The sequence below is a fragment of the Pempheris klunzingeri genome, chromosome 10 (assembly GCF_042242105.1).
Source record: "Pempheris klunzingeri isolate RE-2024b chromosome 10, fPemKlu1.hap1, whole genome shotgun sequence".
Lineage (NCBI taxonomy): Eukaryota > Metazoa > Chordata > Actinopteri > Acropomatiformes > Pempheridae > Pempheris > Pempheris klunzingeri.
The window spans coordinates 4118713-4141285 of NC_092021.1; the positions used below are offsets into that span (position 1 = coordinate 4118713).

General features: G+C 41.6%; 2 protein-coding genes across 6 annotated transcripts; one reads left to right on the forward strand and one right to left on the reverse strand.

Annotated features, from left to right (window-relative positions):
- Positions 1-1710: 1710 nt before the first annotated feature.
- On the reverse strand, positions 1711-12056 carry wdr4 (WD repeat domain 4). The gene is made up of 11 exons (XM_070838155.1): positions 11943-12056; positions 10612-10680; positions 10132-10278; positions 9850-10006; positions 8882-8994; positions 8658-8718; positions 7924-8028; positions 5051-5115; positions 4089-4275; positions 3557-3626; positions 1711-2086 (listed from the first exon to the last, which is right to left on the reverse strand). Exons 1-11 carry the CDS (start codon positions 12023-12025, stop codon positions 1908-1910), a joined length of 1236 nt encoding a protein of 411 aa, XP_070694256.1. The 5' UTR covers positions 12026-12056; the 3' UTR covers positions 1711-1907.
- A 223-nt stretch (positions 12057-12279) lies between these two features.
- On the forward strand, positions 12280-21487 carry LOC139208260 (fibrous sheath CABYR-binding protein). 5 transcript variants are annotated; one of them, XM_070837876.1, is made up of 9 exons: positions 12289-12615; positions 12829-12895; positions 15720-15822; positions 17389-18179; positions 18246-18305; positions 18339-18591; positions 19937-20000; positions 20891-21015; positions 21153-21487. In XM_070837876.1, exons 2-9 carry the CDS (start codon positions 12851-12853, stop codon positions 21182-21184), a joined length of 1473 nt encoding a protein of 490 aa, XP_070693977.1. In that variant the 5' UTR covers positions 12289-12615; positions 12829-12850; the 3' UTR covers positions 21185-21487. The 5 variants fall into 5 exon arrangements, with proteins under 5 accessions (XP_070693974.1, XP_070693973.1, XP_070693975.1 ...); XM_070837874.1 differs by having other exon boundaries at positions 12285-12615; positions 17389-18305; XM_070837875.1 differs by having other exon boundaries at positions 12286-12615; positions 18246-18591.
- Positions 21488-22573: the final 1086 nt, after the last annotated feature.

Here is a 22573-nt window from a genome sequence, read left to right on the forward strand (position 1 = left end):
GTTTCTAGATTTGGTTGTGTTTCCACAGCATTCATGCAGCATTTTTTCTAAATGTGCATGTCAGATTGGTAAATTGGAAGGCTGAGCTCCTGACTGTGAGCCAGACCTGATCAACATCAGTGTTAATGCTCTTTTGGCTGAGAGGCACTGCAGCCAGGTTTAACATCACAGCACTTTACTGCCCATGGCAGTATGGGTGTGACATTCAATTTTCCACATACTTTGTTAAGATATCCTTGATCTCAATTATTTAGTATGAAAAAAAAACATTTCCCTCAATCAGAAGGTCGGGGGTTCGATCCCCAGCTCCTACGAGTCAGCATGTCAAAGTGTCCTTGGGCAAGACACTGAACCCCAACTTGCTCCTGAAGCAGCTTCAGTGTGTGAATGTGTGTGAAAGAATAGTCTCCTCCTAATTAGATTCCTCCTGTATGAATGATGGGTGAATGAGGATGTCATGTAAAGCGCTTTGAGTAGTTGAAATGACTAGAAAGATGCTCCACAAATACAGACCATTTACAGACCATTACCACCAAACATGACCCAAAAATTAACAAAAGCATAGTTTCAACAGCAAAATTCAAAACACATTTAGTTCTTGACAAACATATCACATGATCACCATAGCAAATGGAATTCCATCCTCTTCCTCAAACATGTTTACAATCCATGATTTTGTCATCCTGACTGTCCAAACTGTAAATTTACTACGATGGTCTGTTCTGTACATGAAACATCTATTACGTCTGTTGGTTTTCATGAGTCCTTTTTTTAAAAATCTATTCCTCATTAGATGTTTTTTGTGTGAGTCAAGGGTCTAAGGAGGGTGCTGTCCTACGTTGGACAGGTTATGAAGCCCTTTAAGGCAAATTTGTGATTTGTAATATTAGGCTATGTAATAATGATGTGATTGTAGATCTGCTGATGAAAATCATGATTGAAAGGAACAGCTTTCAGGAACGGCTACTCTATGAGGGTGTCATCTATATTAAAAATATTGGTAAAAACATACAGTAATGGTGGTTCGAGTCCATTTTTTCACTCAAACACAGTGTGGCCGTGTTTTAGTTTGAGGGGGGGGCTGCAGTTCTATGGAAATTCTATGGAACAGCCCTTACATGACACCGCTAATTGAACTTGAAGCAGGAACTTGAATTGTAGCGAAAAGTCTCTTCAAAAATTCAGTAGTTATTATTTTTTGAGTTGTCCTTAAAGCTATTTCACCACCATTTGCAATTATTTATACTTTTTGTAGATGTCAGCTGCTTCTCCATTCCCCTTAGGCATTGCATTGTGGGACAGTAGTATCTATCAACACGCTCAAAAATCTTTTCCTAGTCTGTGTTTCTGTACTTGAGTTTGTCACCTTTCCACTCTGTGTGGAGTCTGGATTAGGGACACAGCTCTGGTGTTTGCAGGCTCACAGCCACGGCTTACTGAGACACTTGAATTAAACAGAGCCATCGTTTTTAATTAGGAGCTGTGCTTCTCCTTCTAGCCAAGATGTCAGCTGTGGAAAAGACCTAGGAAACATGGTTCTAAACCTTCCTGAAAGCAGCTACACGGTTGTGGATAGTGACCTTGACCATGTGCTGGTTCTCGTGCAAATCAAAGACTGACGTGGCTGGATGTGAAGAACATCCACGATGTGAGGAGAGGGCACATGGTGCACATCATCAGGGTGGTGAGGGCGGAAACAGAAGGCACAGATTAATGCCAGCTTCAACATTTATTTTTCAAAATCAGCCAGAAGTTTTAGCCAAACATAAAAAATAATCTGCACAGGCCATGTGGCAAAGCACACACTCTCCACGTGCCTCATCAAATGCACACATTCAACTCAGATTCATCATTCGAAGCATCATCATACGTAAAGGAAATCATAGCACCCTTTTTAAAGTGTCCAGTCAGGTGAATGACTGAGTTCCATTCTTCTTGGCCTTCTTGCTGCCGTTTGCTTCCTGGGACATCTTCCTCTTCACCTGCTGCTCCTCTAGTCTCTCCTGCTTCTTCTGCATGTACGCCGTCACATTGTCGAAGCTCACCTTGTACAGATGCTCAAAGCGGTTGTTGGTCCTTGCGGAGGCTGTTGAGGAGGCAAAGGTTGGTGTCACACTTCAGTCTATGAAATCATGTGCACATGAAAAATGGAAAAGGTGGAGAGGTATGCTATAAGCTATTAACTGCATGTCCACAAGGAAACAGTCAAATCTGGCTCTTAAATTCACTCTGGTTATGTTTTTTCCCCCCATTTGAATTTGTCTCTGGAGCATAGCATTGTTTCATGATGCTTTGCACCATGACTACTGTTACACTCACCCAGAGGGGGGTAATAAGTCACATTTACCATGTGACATGTATTTAAGTAACTGTTTTATTTATCATTGTATGCGTTCATTCACGTTATGTCACATTAGAAGATGCTGATCTGTTTTCCTAGTGCAGACATTCCCCCTCATGACTCTGGTCATGATGAGACAAAGCATCCTCCGCCTCACTTGTTCCTTTTCCAAACTAGAGAGCAATGACCATCTCTATTTCCCGAGGATGTGACTGTGTAATGTTTCAGTGAACACGCCTGAAGCAGAAACAAATGGGCATTTTAAAATGTAACATGTGAGAATATGAAGGGTTGGAATCTGTAATAATGACCAGATGCACTGCCAATATTTTACTGCCACTGAGTGAATTTTCATAGTAAGAGTTATGGCCTAAAAAGTTTCATTATAGAAGTGACAGGACTGACAGGATATCTCCAGCTATAACTATGGTAGTTTTTTCTCTTCGTATTGTATTTTTTAAGCTGTAGGGGTTTAATCTTGGTACAAGCCCAGAACAGTCTTTTTTTCCTGAGTGACATCATCACAATGTCCAGCGGGCTGCGTCCCCCTAGAAGTAACCCAGAAGCAGCGTATGCGCCGGGTGAGCAATTCTTATTGGACTGACTAGGAGGGATCTTCAGGCCCTGCTCCTATAATACATTCACGAATGGCCTGCAGTCCCAGCTGTAGATGAGGCTGTATAGTTGGTGCCTGTCAGAACATCAGCCACATCTCTCAATCAGAATGGGCCTTTTTCATGGAGGACATTTTGACTTGTCACAGCAGGAAAAGCTCTGGTGTAAATAATCTGATCAATCGGGGCTGGATTCCATTTAGCTACTTTAGTTTCTGTGTGCTGGTATTGGCTCATTAACATGGCTTACTGGGACGGTCAGCATTAATGTTAGTAGTACCACCGGTGCTTTTCCTACTATGACAAGTTAAAATGTCTGCTGTAAAAACAGCCGTACCGCAGTGCACAGTGTCACATGCTGCATTCATTAGATCATTACAGAGGAGTCACTGGTCACACAGATAATCCTGAAGAAAACCGCTGCAGGACTTTTCCCCAGTCAGCGGTACAAGATGTCTGTGGAAGGTGAGGTCATGTGACACTGCAAGTTATTTCTGTTCAGAGGGCGAGAGCAGGGTGATGATAATAGAGGGAGACCAGAAGGCCACACGGACGTGTGGTGGAGTGTGTGTGTGTGTGTGTGTGTGTATTGATGACTCACCCTCGAGTGTCTCCCAGTGCGGCTTGAAGGCTTCAGTCACTCTGCTCAGCTCAGGGCTCTCTGGCTCACACTAGGTGGAGCAGCAGAGGGCACAGGTGGAATCATAAGGAGAATGTTTTAAAATCCTAAAGACGACCAGTCAACACACATTTGTCTCTCCGCCACTGAAGAGCAGCACCAGATTGTCTTTAACAAATAACAGCTTAATTAAACAGGAAATTGTCAGAGGTTGTGAATGATCTAATGAAAACATAGTCATTGCTATGGCAACCCCAACAAGCCGGCTGAGTTTACACCATAGATATTGTACAAAAATATAGAATATATCTGTTTACATGCATTTTTCTCCTACTGTCACTGTGAACGCTCCTGTCCCTTTAAGCTTGGTGGATAGTTTATTTATATATACACACACACACACACACACACACACACACACACACACACACACACACACACACACACACACACACACACACACACACACACACTATGAAATCTAGATTATCTATATGAATGCATCACACTGTACCTTCCATGAGTCTGGTGTGTGTGTGTAGATTTGGAGCGGTGCATTACTGGAGTCCATCAGCACCCACAGTCGACCCTCCGGGTCAAAGGTCATGTCCAGGGGACAGTGGGGCAGGGACAGCCTGCTGTTTGCCACGAGCCTCTCACCACCCTCCTGGTCCAGAGAAAAAAACTGAACTGTGGACACTCTGAAGAGACACAGGAAACATCGAACGGATCAGCCGATTCATCATCACTCTTTTAGGAGACCAGTTCTGAGTGGCAGGTCTGCGCTCCTCTTTCCCTCTGACCTACTTTAGGAGTCACTTGCATGTACAGTCCAGTGACTTCCAGAGTGACCTTGAGCTTCTATTAGTACAAAAATACATTTAACGATTGGATGCAAAAATAGCTTCAAGCCAGCTGAACTTGACAACATGAACATGACACTGTCATGTGAAACAGCTTCCTGTGGGGGTTCCTGTTTACAGCAGACAAGAGGAAAAAGGGTTGGAATTTAACAAAAACTGGGAGACACTAAATGCAAGAGCAGGTCCACACAGTAAAGTTTCTGATTGGTTGTTAGGTTTGGATTTTATCTTTTTTAAACTCCTTCTTGAATTCATTCTATCCCTAAAATATTTTTAATCAATCAGTCAATCAATCTTTATTTATACAGCGCCAATTTGTAACAGTGTTTGCTTTCCATAAAGAGCAGCTCTAGACCAAACTCTTTAATTAAGAGAGAGAACCAACGATTCAGGAATTCAAAATTAAGGATTCAAGAATCCCCACATGAGCAGCATCAGATAATTAATTAATGAATCACTTAATTAATTTGATTTAATTATATTTGTATATTGTTAATATTGTATTAAGCTGCACAGGAGCCAATGGGGGGGGGGGGGTAGTAGATAGTATAATGAGTCTTGTGCAGTTATAAAGTTGTAGTATCACATCCACTGATTAAAATAGCCCACTCACCTTTCACACTGCACAGCTATATGGTGAGCATCAGGCGAGCTGATGATGCGGCACACAGTCGTCTTCTGGGAAATAAAACAAAGACAGACAGAGTGGCAGCGTCATCACAAGTTACTGGTCATTTTACAAAATAAGAGATTTTTACCGCCTGTCTTTACACTGGTCATTAATACACAACAGTCTTGGTTTGCAGCAGCAGCATTAGTGGGGTTGGGTATCAAAGTCCCAAATTACATTGGTGCCACCAAGCACTGTTTCCTGTGAAGTGACAACGTCAAGAGTGGGGAAATCTAAACATTTAGTGAGAGACAGAGGACAGGATGGGCTTCTCTCATAGTTTGAGGGTCTCTAGACACACAAAACATATTACAGCAGAATGTCCCCTTTGAATCACAAGTGAGGTTAAACTATTGGTATGTATTTCTGTTTCACATCGTTTTGTTCTGCAGAAGATCAAATAGTGAACAGTTTGATCATATAATTCTCAACAAACTTATGACCATTGAAAGCCTGAATGAGGCTTTGAATTTATTTTAGTGATCTCTTAAAATTAAATGATATTTTTTATATAGCAGAATACTCAGATATCATAGGCATGTTCAGAGAGTTACTGGTCACCATCATCATTCCTCTCCTCCGTACAAGGGTTGGCCAATCATTTCTATTTTTACATCGTCCAGTTGTGGTTACTCAAAATCGATCTGATCACCAGGGGGTGGCAGGAGTAGAACAGCGTTGGGGGGGGAATGACGTCACAGCACAGTGAAATACCGGCATGGACAACTTAGTGTTGGTGTCGAAGAAAAATGTATTTGGAGATATTAAGGGTTTTACTAGAGGTGCCAAAGACGAGCCTACGGATATTATACAGCTTTTTGCAAGCAATACAGTTAAAGTTCCATGAATAAACATGTATAAAAGACCATTTTATTTAAAATGTGTAAACATTAAAAGCATGTATTTACTAGCAGAGTCTCCTCCATTCAAACAGTGTCTCCCTGTGTGTCTATGCTGCTGCCACAAAATCACAGCTCCTCATAATATAATCATCTTATCTTTAATATCACAATCCAAATCATATCCATGAGCTTAACTACTCTTACGGAGCATATGGAAGACAGAGTGTCAGATCCATGGAGAAGAGACAATAAGGATTTAAAATGTATGAGTTACTGACATACAGCATGTCCACCTGCTGTTCAGATTCTAGGGGGTTTTATAACATCTTGGTTCTGATAGTTAGTTAGTCATAATCATGTTGATATAGGTGGAAGAAAAGCCAATCCATCAATAATCCCTTCAACTGTTGACATACAATCTGAAAGCCAGTTTACAGACTGGGACTAAACCCTTCCACAAGGTTACAATGTAAAAGTCACTGTTTGAATGCCGAAGCTGATGTAGCCGTCCACATGGACAGAAATGTATAGACAGAGAGGCTTTGAGTTACAGTACGTGTGTGTGACCCATGTGACCATCTCTCCACCACAGCTTAGCAAGGAAACACTGTCCATAAAAACCTGCCACTGTGGCGGACCGGTGTTCTTTCTTTTAATGTATCGGCTGCTGTTGCTGATTGAAGGAATAACATTTATAGTACATCATTTTGACATCCTTTATTGTAAAGAATGCTGTTGCTGAGTGTTTTATATACTGTAGATAGGAAACATAAAAGGCATTACATGGATAATGATTGTAGAACTGTCAGTTTTTCCCTCTCCATCTCATTTACAGTTTCATAATATAGGACAAGTGAAGCCACTGTGACCACATTTCCAAATGTATTGTAAAGTTTAACCAGAAGCAAACCAAAGCGTGACTGAATGTTTTAATCCTTCACCGTGTTGTGATTATTGAGTCATGGAGAAAAGCAGCAGGTGGCGCCAATTCTCCAATCAGAAAACCATCATACCAGAGTTTCCTGATCCTGATCCCTCTGCATGCATGTTTCAGAGGTTTCCCTGCTCCCACACACGGTGAAACACAAAATAGATAGAAAACTAGATGGAAATATGACATAGCTGTTTGTTTCGTGTATTAGTTTGAGGGTGTTAGTCTCCTCACAGATCTGCTGTTTGGAGAACCCCACCGATAGTAAACCTGTCAGACGATATTGATATGTGAAATAACTGGTGAGGTTTCCATAGTAATGAATGGGTGTGTGTATATATATATATATGCATGTACACATCTTTTTATTGATGGTTACTGGTTAGAATTCAGTGAACTTTGACTGTCAATCAAAACAACAATAGCATTGCTTCATGCAATCCGGAGCAACTTTACATTTATAGACTAACTACCCCAATAAAAAGTGTCTCTGTTGTGTCTTGCAATTCTCTGTCTGCCAAAATGTTGAGTGGGCTGAGAGATGTTAGCTGCCACTGTCAAAAATATACCCACAATTGAAGGGTGGTGTGTGCTAATTTCAGACACATGCATAGACACATATAGAGAAGTTAAAAAGACGAAGAGTCTATAGCCATGTTAGCAGCTCACTGTGGCTGTGCACTTGCACTTGCACAGTGGACTTGGGAGCTAAATGCTAACATGTGCTAGATGATCAAAGTCATTACAATTCACCTAGAATGGAACACAAATGTCCGTATCAGAGTCGTTGCCAAGACATTTCACTGAAAACCATAAATCTCAACCTCAAAGTGGAGTTGGAGAAAAGGCGAGAGGATCACCAAACCAGTGGGGTTCATCCTCTAACAACACCATGGACCATATCTGAACCAACCTTCAATCTGGACAATAGTTGTTCTAATATTTCAGTAGAACACAAAAGCGTCAACCACATGGTAGCACCAGGTGAAAAGTCAGGGGATCATCAAAGTCATCAGTTTTTGCAGTGGTGTAGGGTAACATACCTTCTGTTTGTCAGCTTCAGAGCTTGGTGTCTCTCCGAGCTCTGTGAGGTCCCAGCTCTGCAGCTTACGGCCAGACTCATACTCCCATAGCTTCACAGTCCCGTCCTGACAGACACAGACACACTTGGCATTACAGTGAAACTCAGCTGCACAGTGGTATTATGTCCCTGATGAGACCTCTGCCTCAGCTGTGACACTGAGCGGTCAAAGCTTCGATGCGCAGAAGAATTTGGTGATCAGAAAATGTTTCACCTCTCTGCAAAGATGAAGACTGCATATGTGACACAAATATAGTAAATGGTGAGATGTGGGAGAACACAACACAACTATACTCCCAATCTTATGAGGATGTGTAAAATCTTTTTTTCTGTACTTTACCAGGTCTTTGTAAAAGATCTCGAGAAGCTTTTGAAGCTCCTGAGCAGAGAACAAAAACACGTTCAGGACTGAGTGCGACCTGCACTCAATACCATACATGAACGTACTGAGAAAAAGGGTCCAACCGTGGGCCTCACATTTGTGGATCCCAGGTCAGTGAGCCGATGTGAAGAGTGTCGCTCACGGTTCAGGACTAAGTGCACTTTTGCAGATGCTGAATAACCTGCCAATCTTTTCCAAACGTCTGATGATTCCTCGTTGTTTCTTCTAATTAGATTTAGTGGCAAAGTAGCAGGTACCACAACGGTTCCACTACAAAAATCATTTAGCAGGTGGAGTCGAAGAATCACACATACCCCTGATCCAGACAGCAGCCAGCGTGGATGACCTGACGGGACCAGCAGAGCACTGACAAACCTGGGAGAAAGAAGGACAAACACACAGGAACAGTCAGGATTAAAACAAAGCTCTCTCTCTCTCTCTCTCTCACTCACTCTCTCTCTCACTCACTCTCTCACTCACTCTCTCACTCACTCACACACACTTCAGGGCATTTTCCCCTTGGGGTCCAGTTACTTACTGTTGATGTCCCAGGCAGAAGGACTGGATGTTGTATGGAGACCTGAGGTGGCTCACTCTAATCTTCTCATCGCGGTCGGCTGTGATGATGTACTTGTTGTCTGGTGACGTGGTCTGCAAGACAGCAAAAGGCGGCGATCATTCAGAGGCAAGACAACTTCAGGAGAGGATAAGTATGCCATCAGCACAGCATAGAGAGATATCAGGAGGGTGGTCGAGAGATGTGGAATTGAATGCAATAAATGCCCCCAGCAGAAGTTGAACTGGGGACACTGTGATCTATTAAAATGTTTGAAACATCAGAGTAGTGCTTAGAATGTAATAAAGCAGATGAACGTCAGTATGAAAGAGTTCATTCTTGTCCAACTGTGGGCCTCACATCTGGGGAGCCCAGGTCTGTGAGCCAATGCGAAGAGAGTCGCTAACATGAGCTTCTTTTTCTGATTATTTAAAAACGCCCACATTGCTATGCTCAGGATTTCAAGTAGAGTTAACAGAGATTTTTCTGTCAGTTAAAAATCTACCTGAATATTCTTCATGTTTTGATAAAACTGAAGACAAAATCCTGTCTTTTGTTGTCCATGTCAGAGTGGGATTTTTTTTTAGTGAATTATGTATAGGCCTTACCCTTTTTATTAAAAGACATATTTCTAATATTACTTAACTCCTTTCCATTTAGTATAAAAGCTGGCAATGTTATTATTCCATATAAGGGGCCATTTTTCCCCCGATGGCCACTTGGAGCAGCTATAATCACCGACTTTCATGGCCGTGACACATCATACAAAATAGTTACTGACATCTTTAATAACTCTGATATAATGAGAAAACTGATGAGAATTCTTTGACAAAAAAATAAAGATTAATGTGCCTCATGAAATTTGAATGTGAGTCTTTAAATATTTGCACATATTGATGAATATTGTTATAAATCCTACAGACTACAGCAGCGTTGATAATGTTCCTTACTATTGACAGTAACATGGACAGGTGGCCCATCCTCAGCTCGCCCTCCCTCTGAGGCTCCACCACCGAGAAGGAGTACACATCTCCTGATTTGTCAGCCACCAGGAGCTCGTCCTCGGCCTGACTGAAGAGCAGGGATGTGCACCTCCTCACCACAAACCTGCGTAACACACACACACACACATTTTATCAACACATCTGTCAGTCCGCACCTTGCATCCTGATCTGTAGTGGACATGAAGCTGCTGTGAATGGAGGATGGACTGTAAGTAGGTAGGTACGTACCTGGTGCTGACACACTGCCATGAAGGCTCACAGTGGAACAGGACCAATCTCTTGTTGTCATCAGTCAGGACCGCCAGCTTTCCAGATGGAGACACGGTGAAGGCAAGGATTTTGTCACTTCCTGTTTCCTCTGAGGCGCCACCATCACTGAGGAAACAAGCTACAGCTGTCAAAAAGATATATATATATTTTCCAAGTACACATAATCTTTCCATGTTTTTTACATCTGCTTTCATAATTCTATTTTAGAGAGTAGAAAATTATGGATTTATTTACTTTTTCAATGCATTCTTACATGTCAGCTTTTTCATTTTTCATTAATGGTGACGCCTGTTTTTTTGATAAGTAAAATCCACAAAAATAAATATTTTAATCATTCCTTCATCCATAAGAGGAAGTCTCACCAAAAATACACCAGGTTGCCTCCTTTGCAAAACATAGACTTACTTGACAACCAAGGAGGCATCTGCCCGTTTTTACCTGCTGTTATCATCCTTCGCATTCTTTGGCTTCCTCTCTGCAGTGCTGCAGTCAAACACAAATGGTTCTCTGCAATAGAGAACAGAAGAGATAATGTATTCAATTTAGATGAGTTGTTGCACGGTGCTAATTTCATATTGAGTTTTTATTCATCTATCATTCATCTAGTTTGGTATGAGCCCAGCCCAGTTCACCTGTAGCTTTCAATAACATGGGAAAGAAACCCTGTTGGTATACAACTACCACTCATTCCAATAAATAGGCCTCTCCTCTGGGAACCCTTGGAAAATTAGTGCATAATAACATTTTGTCCTATCTCTGTGAGACCTGTAAAAATGTAAATAAATACATAAATTGCTGCTTAGTTGTACAGGCACTTACAGTTCAGGTGTTATGGCTCAAAAGTGGTATTATTGTATTTCAGCTTTCTATGAAATTCTCAGAAGTACAGCTGATGTGATCAGTCAATACAATGATTGGTCAAAGAACACAAAATTGATCAGCAATTTTGATATTTTGAAGTTCTTGAGCAAAAACGTCTCTGGTTCCAGCTTCTCAAATGTCTGGATTTGCTGAGTTTTTCAGTTTTAAACCAGCAGACTAAATATCTTTAGCACTTGAACTGTGGGTCCGGCAAATTAAACATTTGAAGACATCATTTAGAGCTGAGGGAAATGTGATTCAGTGCTGAAATTCAACATCGTGTTGTCCAATGAACATTCCAAATTCATTTTACAGTATTATAGAAATGCTACAAATACTTGCATTGGAAAACCTTCCAATCAGAGAATGTTGATGCTTTGACTGAAAAGGAATTATCAATATCAATTATGAAAATAATTAGATTATTTTCCTAAGTAATCATTTCTACACCAAATAAGACGATTAATGATATAAATCATAGTTTCTAGAGAGATTTCTTGTACAGCTACTTGTGATTCGGCAACATTTAAGAACATGTGGCTTTTTTCTACATGAAAAAGGAGTCTGGAAGCTATGTGTATATTTCTTGAGGTATGGCATTGGAAAAAAGTTCATCCAATGATCCAGCCCTACAGAGTTTTCAAACACACCATACTAGCTTTCACAGTACTGTAGTAGTAGTAAAGTACTGAGAAAAAGTTTCAAATTACTACATCACTGTGTAGATGATGATGAGGGTCATACTGTCACACAGATGCTACAACATTTGCTCACACGTTTCCAAATGTAGCTAGCTAACACTGCTGACAGCAATACTACCTGCCGGTGGGGGGGTTAGCACTTCGCCTATCGCCTTCAATAGTAGCACAGCGCATTTAAAGTAATAAAGCATTCAGTGTGTGTCCGACCTGGTTTGTTTGGTGTGAATTGCTATCAGCTTCTTGTCGCAGGTGAAGGCAAACCATTTGCCACAGAAGTCCACAGCAGCCATGGCTGATTTCTGTGTATCATGCGACAGTAGCCCACGCGGACAGCCATGTTTTGTCGCGCGCAATTGGCGTCATCGGCTGAACAACACACGCCCCCTGTAGAAAGTACAGAATGTACACAGAGCAGCGAGGAAGCCCATTGTACCGAACACACACACTGTAAGCTCGCTAGACCTTAATATAACATAGAGGTATGCTAGCAGAGTGTATAGTATCACTGTGGCTGTCATTCCTGACGCTGAAGCCACTTGAATCTGCCACATTTAGTACGAAGTGTTGGCTACACGAGTGAGGAGGCACACATCCACAGGGACGTCACATATAACTCCACATATCCATAGCACGCAGACAAAATGGACCAATGTTGACCACATATATATATATATGATACTCCCGGATTCTTAAAAGAGACACGTTGAAAAGGGACAGAACATGCAGAGCATTGGTGAGGGAGGGGGGCGGTGACTGACTGCCACACTCGTGTTACATAAAGGGTGATAAACTTGGAGCAGAAGCCCCGAGCATGCTGTGCTGAGCTGCCTCTGGAGCACTGACCACCTGTGAAGGACAGCACAGCTTGATTTCTCGAAAGGTAACAGCCCGTCTGCACGTTTATGTAAGGAGAGTTACATGTACGACATGTTGCCTTCTGCCTCACTGAGACACGCTGGAGAGTTTATGGCCGCTGTGTTTTGTCGTGTTTCTGTCCCTTGACACGATGCTAATAAAACCCAGTCCAGCTTGGAGGTCTTTTGACGTTGCTGACATGGTTGTACTGATGTGTCGTGTTCTTGTTGATGCACAGCAGAGTCAGTGAGCACTGGAAGATGGCGGCTTCCCTGCTGAGGATAGGACGACTGGGCTGTGTCAAGGTAATCTCATTTCAAGCGTCAACAACATACATTTAACATTATTTTTTCGGACCATTGTTGTAAATACTTAAAGTCCAGTAAATTCCGTTGGTGTGGACCGGGTTACCACTGGTCAGTGTCGCCCTCCATTGTAACATACTCCATGCACCAAAATCTTTCTATAGTCTGCGAAGCTAGCAGTGAAGTCTGGGTCTTTAAATTGTTTAGTTTTTTTTAAATGAAACTCCTGCAACTATGAAATTTAAAGCTCTAACTTGAGCCAGTCTTGTGAAGCTAGCTGCCCGTCTCAGTGGAGCAGGCTTTAAGCAGACACACAGGCCTGGCTGCTGAGGCTCCACGTTCTAGGACATGACTGAAAGGAGCACAGTGGAGCAGAGGGGGCTCTCAGGCAGTCTTCACATGAAGCCCATGGCCAGCGTTCACCATTTCCACATGTATAAAAGATGAATAAAGAGTTAAGACATTACAAAAGGGCCCAGAGCTGAGACAGGGACCACAGTCCAGAGGTAGAGTACCACAGTTTAGAAGCCACACCGTCAGAAGTACAGTTTTAAGCTTAAGCTTAGATCAATGAACAACCAGCGATCCCTGATCTGAAGACCTGAGAGACCTGATGGTGGCATTTGGCTGCAGGTGATCTGTGATGCAGGCAGGCGCCTGAACATGCATATCTTTACAAGTGATTACATGAACTTTGAATTGGATTCTGGATTTGACGGGGAGCCAGTGAAAAGCCACTGAAAGTGGAGTCACATCAAGCATCACCAGTGCAGTCTGTGATTACACTGGAAATTGTCCATGCATGAAAATGTTACTGGACATGTTTGCTTTTGTGTTAAGACTGGATTTAAGTCTTTCTTTAATGTCTTTAGCCCTTCGACATACCGGTGGGGCTGTCAACACAACCTCGTCCTGTGCATTCAGATGGTTGTTTTTCCCAGTCTTGGAAAAAAAAACTACTAAGGTTGAATAAAAAGTTGAAATCTAAATATTCTCATACATCAAACCTCACCAGTGCAGTTTAGAGTCAAAATGACAGTTCTGTAAGAGAGAGAAACCCGTTCCAGTGTAACCTAGCTGGGACATTAAAATGTAAAGTTTTTATGAATCTGTATCTGAAATCTCAAAATGCAGAGGCAGTTTTAAATGTAGGAAACATCTTAATTGTTAAGTGTTTATTGGCTCCCTGTCATTCTTTTCAACTTTAGAACCACTCTCCCACTAAATAATATTTCAATGATTACTTGTATATTTTATCATAATTATACTCTGGGTTATTAAATAGTCACTTCACAATTAGAATATCAAATAATGCTGACAAATAAATGATACCAACACAGTCTACCAGCAGAAATCTGTCCTGTGGCAGAATGCAGGTTGTTATTCATATGCAAGTTCTTGTTAAATATGTAACAGGCTACAGAGAGAAGACACTGATTTGTACAGTACCCATGTGTGCAGACACAAGCTCCATCAAAAGTGTCTACAGCTGTTACAGTGAACTGACAGCTGATCCACCTCTGATCAGCTGCTGTTGCTTCACCTAGTGCTCCAGAGTAGGGGTGGGCAACATGACCAACTAAGAAATTGTTCAAAATTCCGCCATGCAAACAAAAACTGCTTCACATGAAAAAACACATGAGTTAAAAACCATTCTCAGAACACTTCAACTATATTTTTTTCAAAATGGAGGCTTTAAGGTTCCAAAGAGAACAATAATTTCAAGTGTTGCAGGGTTTAAGGCTAACAGGTGCAAATAAATACCAGCATGACTTCAGTTAGTGGGATGCCACCTCACCCTGCTCTGTGTTTACAATAGAGTGCTGCAGGAATGAGTCCTTCAACCCAAAAATGAGTTTGCATCTTTGCACTGTTTTTTTAAATAGGTTTCTTGAATGGGTTTTTGGTTAGATGCTAGAAATCCGGTCTGTGGTTGACACCATCGTAAGAAATATTCATGTTTTGTTCTTTGACATAAAATATGTCAGTAAATACCCCCACCCTTGACTTTTGAAACATTTGTCCTGTAAAAGGCAGTTGCCAACAAGAGGCTCAATGAGCCTACAGAGGTTGTTGGGGACATGGACAACTCATCTACTAACAAGTCTGCCTTTTATAGCCTCTAGTTTCGTGCTTGCAAACTTTTCTAACTCAAACTTTCCGACTTGTAGATTTTATAATATCAATTTATAGTATTTTACAATGGTATTTTTTTTCCAAACTGTGGTGTAGTATAGTACGTAAACTGTGCGTCGTGGTAGTGATCATGCGACCTTGCTATATTCATGCGACCTTGATATAGTTGGTCTTTAGCCTAGCCTAGCTTTTACACTTCAAGACTCAAAAAGGCTCATCTTTGAAGATTATCCTGCTGAATAAAATTTGCAGCACTTTCACTCTCCTTCTCCATCTCTGCCCACTTATTTTGCCAGGCAGCTAGATTCACAAAATCATGAGACATATTTCTACAATTGCACAGTGCCATCATATTGCCCATCCCTACTTCAGAGGAAGGTGCAGCTCATTCCTCTAAAAACATTTCCTTTCTCCTTGCATGGTTTCCTTGTGTCTCCATGCTCAATCATATGCTCAGTGACACAGCAACGGACCCACGGGTACAGTCGGGTGGTGTATATGCTAAAAGCAATGGGCCCAGTAATAATAACTAAATGATTCGTGCTGATCGGCTACCTTAGCAGTTCTGCAGACTTAAAATGGGCATTTTCCACAGTGCTCGCTTATTGCACTTTTAAGTTAAAGAAAATGAATTTAAAGATGTATTGTGTGTGTGTGTGTGTGTGTGTGTGTGTGTGTGTATTTTCAGTGTTTGCAGGCTGAGAGCTGGAGTACTCTGAGTAGAGCACCTGCAGCTGCAGTCTTTTGCACAAAGTCTGGGGGTTCCAAGAAGTCACCTAAGAACAATTCAGGTAGGTGTCAGAGAGTCACTGGTGCTGGCATAACGTGGCTCAGTATGTATAATCTCTTCACTGAAACTTGCTCTGTTCAAACTGCAGTACAGATATTGATCTGGTCAAGGGAGAAACCTGTCACGCTTTGTAATTGTAATTTGAAATTTACTACAACAGTAGTCTTCACAAACCTTATATACATGGCTGCACGTCACAGTTAATTGCAAATGTAACATTAGTGTGTTTTAACCTGATTTTGTGATTGCTCTTTGTTTAGCCTGAAGTTTCTCACTAGAGCAGTGTTACAGATGTCAGGCAGACGTAATTCTGGACTTGTTTGCTGCTTTTTAGTTCACTTCAGGTCTGATGTATACTCTTAAGTTACTAGAGTATAGTTACTTAAGTTTTGTCAAGGCTTAATCTTTTTAACCACCTTTCTTCTTAGAGAAATAACTGTCAAAGGTGTAAAGAAAAAAAAAAAAAAAAAAAAAAAAAGGGTCAGGTGTAGCCCACAGTTAATTGAATCCATGGCAACACTACACCTCCTGCAAAACTCAGCCTTTTTTCTTCAGTGCAGAGTCTTAGAGTGCCTTATATCCCTGAATCTCATTGTTATATGTTCATACACAGACATTTACTGTGTTTTTTTTAAAAAAACAAAACAAAAAGCTGTGAAAACGGACACAGATATCCCAAATTATAATATTTCTGCGTAGCCTAACTTCTAAAAATAACTACATGCAATGCCTTCCTAAGACATGTAGTGAAACCCTTTTTAAAGAACAGATAGGATTTGGATATTCTGTGCATTTGTGTGCCGTGAAAAGAATTCTATTCTTCTTGAAAACCCTGCATTGATGCACTGATGTTGGTGAAGTATATCACATTTTCTCCAGCAGTGTGCTTAAGTACAGCAAAGGTCAAGAGAGAGATTCCAACCCATATGTTCCATGTTATGGTAAAAACACAAAACATGCAGCGACGCTTGCTCATGGTTGCCTATAGAAAACAATTGTAGGGTTGGGCATACATGTCAGATTAGTGAGGATGTGTTTTGGCTTGACCTGTTTTTAAAAATGAGAAAAAAAAATTGGTGTATGCACAGGTCAGGAGGTGGATGACATTAGTAATGATATTATCTTATTCAGTGATGCTCGCACCACAGTTAATAATTTCCCTTCTAGGCTTTCCCTCCACAGGTTTTGAAGATTATTTCACTGACTGCAGTTATTGTGTTTTAGGTCCTTTTTTGATAAGGAATATATTCCATTTACTGTATCAATATAAAGCCTGGTCAGGGTTACAGTTCTTTTCTGTTAGTTGTCTGTTAGCATTTCTAAAATATAGTTGATGTATCCCTTGGCTAACTCATAGGCTTGTTAAGTTTCCCTTTTTTAGATTTCACTCTTTATATTCCTGTAAACCAGTATGTTCCAGATGCCACCTCTGAAGATATCTCTGAATTTGTAAAATGTTGGTATTTTGTTAAATGCAGATGTATAATGGACATTTTGTTGTCCAACCATGTAAATGTGGTAAAAAAAATAATGCATCTTGTCTGCTTGCCCTCCTCCTTCGTCCTAGACAAAGACCAGCCTAAAACTTACTTCGATTTAGAGAAACTTGTTCAGCACAAGTCGTATGAATTTCCCAAGAAAGAAGTTTCTTCAGCAGCAGCCATGGCAGCAGCAGAAGCTGCAGCTAAACCAGCCGCTGAGGCTGAGGCTGTGGCAGCCACTCCTGTAGTAGAAGCTGCTGCCCCCGTGGTTGAAGCCACTCCCACTACTGAAGCTATATCAGAACCCGCTCCACCAGCTGAAGCTACTCCCGCTGTCGAAACAGTCTCCGAACCAGTTTCAGTAGTTGAAGCAGTCGCAGAAGCTGCACCTGTGGTTGAGGCTGTGGTTGAAGCAGTCGCTGAAGCTGCACCTGTGGTTGAGGCTGTGGTTGAAGCAGTCGCTGAAGCTGCACCTGTGGTTGAGGCTGTGGTTGAAGCAGTCGCAGAAGCTGCACCTGTGGTTGAGGCTGTGGTTGAAGCAGTCGCAGAAGCTGCACCTGTGGTTGAGGCTGTGGTTGAAGCTGTTACTGAAGCCATTCCAGTGGTTGAAGCTGTTCCTGAAGCTGCACCATCTGCTCCTTCACCTGAAACTCCTGTTGAAGCTGCTGCAGCTGAAAGTGCAGCCCCAGTAGATGGAGCCGCTATTGAATCCCCACCAGCCCCTGAAGCTGCTGCAGTAGAACCTCCTGTCGAAGCAACCCCTGAAGCTGCCGCAACACTTGCTGAGGCTGCCCCCGTGGAGGCTGAGGCTGCCCCCGTGGAAGCTGCCGCAGAGCCCGCGGCTGAGACTGCCCCCGTGGAGGCTGAGGCTGCCCCCGTAGAAGCTGAGGCTGCAGCTGCCCCTGTCGAGGCTGAGGCTGCCCCGGTGGAAGTTGCCGCAGAGCCCGCGGCTGAGGCTGCCCCCGTGGAGGCTGAGGCTGCCCCTGTGGAAGCTGCCGCTGAGGCTGCCCCCGTGGAGGCTGAAGCTGCCGCTGAGGCTGCCCCTGTAGAGGCTGAGGCTGCCCCTGTGGAAGCTGCCGCTGAGGCTGCCCCCGTAGAAGCTGCCGCTGAGGCTGCCCCCGTAGAAGCTGCCGCAGAGCCTGGGATGGTTGAAGCATTGGCTGCTGAGGCTGCAGCTGAAGTTTCTGCCCCTGTGGAGAGTGCAGAGGAACTGGTGGACCCTGCCCCAGTCATAACGGAAGCTGCAGGAGAGGAGCTGCAGGCTGAGGCCCCAGTTGAATCATCTGAGGGTACACACTACAACTTCCCCCTCCCCCACAATCCTTCTCTTTTCCTCTGTGGACCCTGCAGTATACCAGCAGTCCTTTTCATCACCATTTTTATGAATATACAGTAGTTGTTTGTGATGAGTGCAAAGCTAAACTGTAAAGGTACCAGACATCACAAACCTATTTTTTGTGCTAGCTGTACACATATTGTTCCTAATAGTCCCTTTTGCTGATAAAACCCTCAAACAATACCTTCCCTTTTTCATGCCATATCCACCAAGCCATACACAGCCTTGCCCCATGTGGCTGGGACACCTTTCATGTACTGTAGCTGTAGTTAAAGTCATTGCCTAATGTGTCAGTGCTGCGTCAGCCTGTCTTGCATATGATGCATGTTTTAACTGCACAGCATCTTGTCTTAAGATTTATTTTTTGCTTACTAATGTCTGCCTGCTACATGCACTAATTTCTTTTGTTTTCTTTCCACCTATCCACAAGTCACTGTTCTTTCCATCTTTTACTCATTGCTCATTTTTATTCTAGTTAAAATTATAGATGTATTTGGTTTGAAGAGCCACAGTCACATTTCCAACATTAGATGTTCCAATATAATAGAAATTAACCCCAGCCTTCCTCCCCTGCTCCTGGTTTTCTGTTGTGGTTTTATGGAACTGTTCTTCTTGATTTTTGTATTGGGGATTGTTAACCGTTAAAGTAATGTTAAAGGTTCTGTTTCGACTGGTGAAGGAGAATGTTATGTTTGCAGGCCTTAGCTGTCATCCTGTTATTTATTTTTCAACTTCAAACTTCTACCTCCCTCCTGTACACTTTGCACATATTTGCGAGTCACATGGTAATAGTACGATGTGTGTATTGTTAATGGATAATGTGTAAATGTAAACTCTTCCCCCATCTTTCTTTCACGGTAAAAGCACTTGGTGAAATTTGTACCCTGGTTGCTGTGTGTGGAGTCAGAAGTTTAACATCTAAAATTTGGTTCTTTGGATTGTTTTAAATGTTTTGTTTGACCAGACTGTTGGCAACTTATACTTTGCAGCAGTTCTGTCAACATATGGAAAAAATACAGTATGGAAATCTAGCTTAGCATGACCTATCACAGCAACCTTTTAGCCTGACAACTGACCTGATCTTTCACGTGTTCTTTTCTATCCGACTCCTGTAGCTGGCTACTCTGTCTACCACTCCCAAGTGCTGTTTTGTGCATGAGGGTTATGGTTAAACTGGATTGGTTGTTATTTATTTGTTTCAGCCAAATGGACAGATGATATCCAAGTGCATGTTTATTTTAGTATTTTTCTATGAAACAAAAATTTATTTTTTTTTTCTTTCTTCCTGTAACTCTCAGTTCAAATGGATCCAATTCAGAAGCTCTTCTTGGACTCCATACGGGAATACTCCACAAAAAGCCAGTAAGTCTCACTACTGTTTGTTAGTTAACAGGTCATCTCTCAAACTTTGGTCATTAGCTGGGTTTTTGAACAGATTCAACTCATTCAGAAGGTTTAAACTGTAACTGCATGCTGGGGGAAAAAAAAGCACAGGTTTAGTTGGACAGCAGGTAAATGGGATCTCAAATGTGCAGTGGAAGTTACCTTAAGGTTTGCCGCACACAGATGATCCAGAGAAATGATGTCATTAAACCATAATTAAGGAAAATGGCTTCACTTGCCAGACTTTCAGTTCAGCTGACCATATCACAGCTGTGGAAAGGTCTAGAAATACTACGGGAACAATATACAGGTCATGTTTTAGTTGAGATTGACAATAAGTGTTCCACAAAAACAAGGCACCATTGATGGCATACATGTTCTGGCTTATTTAACCCTTTTTTTGTTTACTGCAGAATTCCTGCGTTCCTTCATAATTTTGATGCCTTCAATATTAATCTACAATGTAGTGTGTCCAAACTTTTGACTGGTACTGGTTTTGTGTGTGGCTACCACTTTCATTTGGTTATAAAATTGTAAATTCTATAAAAAACAAATTAGCTTGATACCTTGATTAAATCCACAGTATGTCTGGACTCAAAACCATGAAAGAGAGAAACAGAGAAAGATAGCAATTCACAACCCAGCAGTGATGCCACTAATCCAGAAGGCACAATGGACCATTGGAACACCCCTCTCAATAATCCTCCGAAAGAAACCATCATAACTATACAAATTCAGCCACCGTCAGCTCCTCTATGATTACATTCAACCACTGAACTGAGCATGTCATGCCCACAAAATGAATTGAATGTGGGGGAAAAAATGAAATTGCATTGAAGTAATAATTGATCTTTCCCCTCCTTCTGTAGGGCTTCTGAGGGGCTAGTCGATGCCGGTTCCGAGTATGAAAAGGCCTTGGCAGAGGAAGTAGCAAAGCTTCAGAGACTCTATGGTGGTGGAGACCTCACAGCTTTCCCAGAGTTCAAATTCACAGGTGAGCCACGTTGATCGGCTGTTTGTCGACTATTACAATTTGTATTTGAAGAAAAACTAGCATTGGATATTGAAAGTGTAAATGTCGCCACATAATCAAACATGCACTAAGTTAAAGCTCTGCTTTGTGTTTTTTAGAGCCCAAATTCGATGAAGTTTCCCAGAAGTGAACACCAGCACTTTTCAACTGAACTTTTATATTGTCGCCTTTTTCCTGGACATCTGTGCTCCATAGTGGAACGTTAACAGTTACAGTAGGCTTCTTGTCAAAGTTAAAACAAACCCTTGCCTCTAGCTTTGTATGTGAGAGTAAAGCTGTTTCAGTAGCTACAACTTTAATGGGAATGTAAGCTAAAGCATTAGATGTACATCTTTGGCAGACAAAATGAACTTTGAGCTGTGAAATAAGGCTTGTGTAGTCTGATTAATGGCTGCGCTTAATGTAGAGGAAAAACAATAAATTTGTGTTCATATTTCTGTTTGCATGCCTCTGTCTGCCTCCGTCACTGAAAGTGGGACATCGACATCACAAATGAACGTTAGTTTATGTTGAATATCACTGACTTAGCAGTTAGCAGTTTATTTTCACAAACCCTGAAAATGATGGGTGATATTAAAAGGAAACCCTCTGCTGCCACAAACTAATTTCACTCCAGACTGATAGAAGGACATTCTGGTGCAGAATATCAAAATTAAAGCTCTCTCAAATGTCACGTTTTATCTGACACGGACCTGGAAGAAGCCAGAGCAGACAGCTGGAATTGCAGCTTGTTCCTTTAAATCTCTTTACATCATTATTTAACTGTAAATTACTGAATGGTCCCAGCCTTCTATTCAAACTCACCCAATTGACAAGATTTTTCGATCAATGTAAAAAGAGACAGCAAGATCATCAAATCTAAAGTTTTGAAAAAAAAAACTTGCTTTAACAAAGAAGCACAGTGAACTAAACATAATATGTCCATATAAGAACTTTACTCTTTTTCATCTTTACTATTACTTTTATGACTTTAAACTTATGCATCATGTGTTCCATTCACACCATAGGCTGCATGTGGTTCACACCAGTATCAACGTGGAACCATGTATTCCCTCACTGATCACTGAAACCATGAAATGGTGACTTCCTTGCTAGGCTGTGTTTCTTTACTATTTTTACTTTTATTACTTTAAACTTATGCATCATGTGTTTCAGTGCCTGTTCTTGTAATGGTGTGTTTCTTCTTCTTCCTTCAGATTTATTGTCTCAGTTTTTATTATTAATAAGACTGAAGGAAAATGGGTCTGTGGAAACAGGTTTCCCTTTAACATCAGTTATAAATCTGAAGTAAAATAACTGAGTAGGATTTAGATGGCTTTAATTTTGAAATTCCCCACCAGAATGCCCTGAGCTGGTCCAGGGACGTCCTGAGGTGCTCTTCTATCAGTGTGTGAAGAGTGAAGTTGGTCTGTGGCAACAGGATTTATTTAAAAAAAACTTTTAATATTAATCTGAATGTAGAGGGAACACAGTTTATGTTTGAGAATTTAGAGGGCTTTAATTTTGAAATTCAGCAGCA

Coding starts and splice junctions, on each gene's coding strand:
- LOC139208260 (XM_070837873.1), top strand. CDS start 12,851: ATGGCGGCTTCCCTGCTGAGGATAGGACGACTGGGCTGTGTCAAG. Junction 12,896..15,719: donor GACGACTGGGCTGTGTCAAG/GTAATCTCATTT, acceptor GTGTATTTTCAG/TGTTTGCAGGCTGAGAGCTG. Junction 15,823..17,388: donor GTCACCTAAGAACAATTCAG/GTAGGTGTCAGA, acceptor CCTTCGTCCTAG/ACAAAGACCAGCCTAAAACT.
- wdr4 (XM_070838155.1), bottom strand. CDS start 12,025: ATGGCTGCTGTGGACTTCTGTGGCAAATGGTTTGCCTTCACCTGCGAC. Junction 5,116..7,923: donor CTGAAGCTGACAAACAGAAG/GTATGTTACCCT, acceptor TTTATTTCCCAG/AAGACGACTGTGTGCCGCAT. Junction 4,276..5,050: donor ATAGCTGTGCAGTGTGAAAG/GTGAGTGGGCTA, acceptor GTGTCTCTTCAG/AGTGTCCACAGTTCAGTTTT.